The sequence below is a fragment of the Helobdella robusta genome (genome assembly GCF_000326865.2).
Source record: "Helobdella robusta unplaced genomic scaffold HELROscaffold_53, whole genome shotgun sequence".
In the NCBI taxonomy this organism is placed as follows: Eukaryota; Metazoa; Annelida; class Clitellata; order Rhynchobdellida; family Glossiphoniidae; genus Helobdella; species Helobdella robusta.
In genome coordinates, this window is record NW_008705278.1 from 418,119 (window position 1) to 421,339 (window position 3,221).

General features: G+C 31.5%; 1 protein-coding gene across 1 annotated transcript in view; it reads left to right on the forward strand.

Moving 5' to 3' along the window:
* Window positions 1-2,709, forward strand: part of HELRODRAFT_179263 (hypothetical protein) — a gene marked incomplete at both ends in the record, with an annotated part of 8,390 nt that extends 5,681 nt beyond the window's left edge. The window contains 5 exons of the mRNA XM_009028114.1: window positions 293-504; window positions 692-873; window positions 1,650-1,770; window positions 2,341-2,369; window positions 2,548-2,709. Coding sequence (XP_009026362.1) covers window positions 293-504; window positions 692-873; window positions 1,650-1,770; window positions 2,341-2,369; window positions 2,548-2,709 — 706 coding nt within the window. The remainder of the gene's footprint in view (window positions 1-292; window positions 505-691; window positions 874-1,649; window positions 1,771-2,340; window positions 2,370-2,547) is intronic.
* Window positions 2,710-3,221: the final 512 nt, after the last annotated feature.

Below are 3,221 nucleotides of genomic sequence, written 5' to 3' on the forward strand. Positions count from 1 at the left end.
TTATGACACGCTGTTTTCTTGTGGAGGAACTATCCTAAACGAAAGATGGATCCTAACCGCGGCTCACTGCCTCTTGTAGTTTTATAAATTGTTCTTTGTTTTCAGTGATTCATTATTTATATTTAGAAAGTTATTCGAACGCTTGTTAAAATAAAAAAATTCATTTCGGCGTTTAATACAGTCTATCATACTGCGTTTTATAGCAAGGTCATTTGAAATAATTTGCTTTCTCAAGCCGTAGAGATGAACCGTGGGCGAAAAGTGTGTATCGCATCCAGGTTGGAACGAACAGACTATATGACAAGCGCTTCAAAGAATTAACAGTCGATGAAGTGAAGTTGTTTCAATACAATTCCTCAGTTGCGGCTAACGATATAGCCTTGATTAAACTTAGTGAACCGCTGACATTCAACAAAACTGTTCAACCAATCTGCCTGGCTCAACCCAATATCGTCGAAGCCTACGATGTTTGTGTTCTTACTGGGCACGGGAAAACTGATCCAGGTTTGTGAAATGTTTAAAATTTTTCAACAAAATATTATAAAATTACTAAACTTTTTGAATAGTTTATGGAATAGCTAGAAACTATAACATTTTAGTATGCAACTAAACTATAATTTATTAATGAATAAAAAACAGAAACTTTCCTAAAATCATTAAAGCTATCAGTACATTTTAACCTTTCCCATAGCGGACGGCAAATCTTCGAGTCAGTTGCTGTTGCAAGGCAAGATGAACGTAATGACTCACTCCGAGTGTTTGGCCAGCTACGTTGAAATACTTCAAAGGGGTGAGAATGAGTTTAACGTTACTTACGAGAAACAATTTTGCGCCGGCCTCATGCCAGCATTCAGAGGAATCAATCCAATGGAGGTTGGGTTATTTTTTTGAAACGATTTAAAGATATTCGTTGAATATTTTTGAAATACTACGATTTAACTGACGTTCTATGTAAATTTAATGAATTTGTGATTAATGTGTGTAGGGGAAGAGGTGGTAATATGGACCACTTTATGTCTTGGTCCAAAAAAAATATTTAGACAATAGTTATTGGACCCTTAGTCTACCAAACAACTAACAAATATGTATTTTATAATATTTTATGACTAATTTTGGTAAAGAATAAAACTTCTCCTTGATAAACATTTTTTGTTAGCATACCTCGAAAAATGGTTTTTGGAAGTTGGGGTGGTAAAATGGAATAAATGTAGAAATGAACAAAAAAATGTTTTATTTTCAGAACAATTTCTTTTATTTTTACATATAATTATAGTTTTATACTTTTAAACATAACAAATTGTTTTTATCAATTAAATAAAAATTATAAGAAATAAAACACATTTTTATAGGAGTTTTTACAAACAAAAGTCACAGATGAAAATATCTTTTTCACATCAACTACATAACATATGAGCCCATTTTAGACATATTACACACTGCACCCAATGTTCTCCAGATTTTGATGTTTTGAATGTCTCACCACAAAATAAGCAGTCTGCATCATTATCTTCTGGAACTTCCTGTCCAATAAGATCTAATGTGTTGGAGCTCCCAGATGAGATAAGACTTTCGGTATCTTTTTCATCGTTTGAAGTTTCATCTTCATTCTCACATTTTTCAGAAATTAGACATTGTTTACTTGTTCCTAGCTGATGCTGATCCACATGCTTTTTATTGCTGATGGCTGCATTTTGATGTGGTCCCCTTTTTTCTTCGAAATTGGTTTAGCTGATTTTTTATCGTTTGATGGCAGCCTTATATGGGGAACTGGTTACGATAGTAGCTGATAAGGCTTTTCTACCTCTATCTGTCGTAACCCCCTTTTAAGCGGTCACATTTTGTTTCTCGGCATGATACCTAAAAAAATATAAAAGGTTGTATTATGGAACAATCTGTTTTAAATAACTATTGAAGAACTTTTAAAGTTTAACATATCTACTAAATAACAAAATAAATAATTATATATATTATATACTCATATAGATACAAAAAATTTAAATCTTACCTATCAAAATATTTGAACAACTTCGGAAACAAAAACTATTTAATCTTTATAATTAAAACAATTATAGATAGGTTATAACAAATCTTCATGGAAAAAATTGCGGTTTCATATTACAAACCCGTTTCATAATACTACCTTCTCCCCTACCTTTAACAAATTTCAATTAATTTTTAACATTAGCATACGAACAAACAAAAAATGAATTTTTGTTAACTGTTTTTTTAGTTCACTGTTTCAATTAAAAAATCGCATTTTCACAGATGATTTCCGTAAATTTATATTTGCTAAATAAGATTATTTCCTTTATTACAACGATCATTTTGAATGGTCAACAGGTGATAATGACTATGCCATTAGTGTAATGGTTAGTGTTTCTGGCTCTCTTGTTGCAGGGATGTTTTAAATACAAATTAATCCTTGCCAATCCCATGCAATGAATCTGATGCAAAGATTCATAAGCGCGTTCGTTAACACCTACGAAAAATACTAAAAATTCAATGTGAATAAAAATTGATGCAAATAATTCAATACTCAAATTGAAGGGTGACAGCGGAGGACCTCTGATGTGCAGAAACTCCCGGTTTCAATGGACTCAGATCGGAGTAGTCAGCTACTGCGATGACTCTAAGATAGATTACTGTCCAATCAGTGTCTTTACTAGAGTTTCCTACTACTACAAAGCTCTCATGGATGCTATGAAATGAGTTTGCAAAAAAAAAGAAGCTAATTTGATATCCTGCTAACTTTAATCTGATGAGTATTTTAGTAGTTAACAACATATGAGGAATGTGATTCAAAACTTAGCATTTTAATAATATTATGCTTTTCAAATGTCTTTATGTATATTTTAATTGCAGTTTATAATTTATGATTCAGATAATTTCATTTTAATTTCGTACATTTTAATCACGCACTTAATATATTTATATATATATAAGTATGTATATATATAGTTGGCTAAACAGGAAACTAACTAACGCGGAATATATGTATATATATATATATATATATATATAAATATATATATATATATCCGCAGAAAGCCTAAACGTAGAATTTTTATAGCTAGAGAACGGACTTGCCCCAACTACTTCATGAACAATATGCCTTGGTCCAGCTATTCGAAACGGCGTTGAACCGCATTTCAAGTGATGAATATAAAGTCGTGATCAGAGCAGATAAATGACCCAAAGAATGCTCTGACAATAAATGAAGC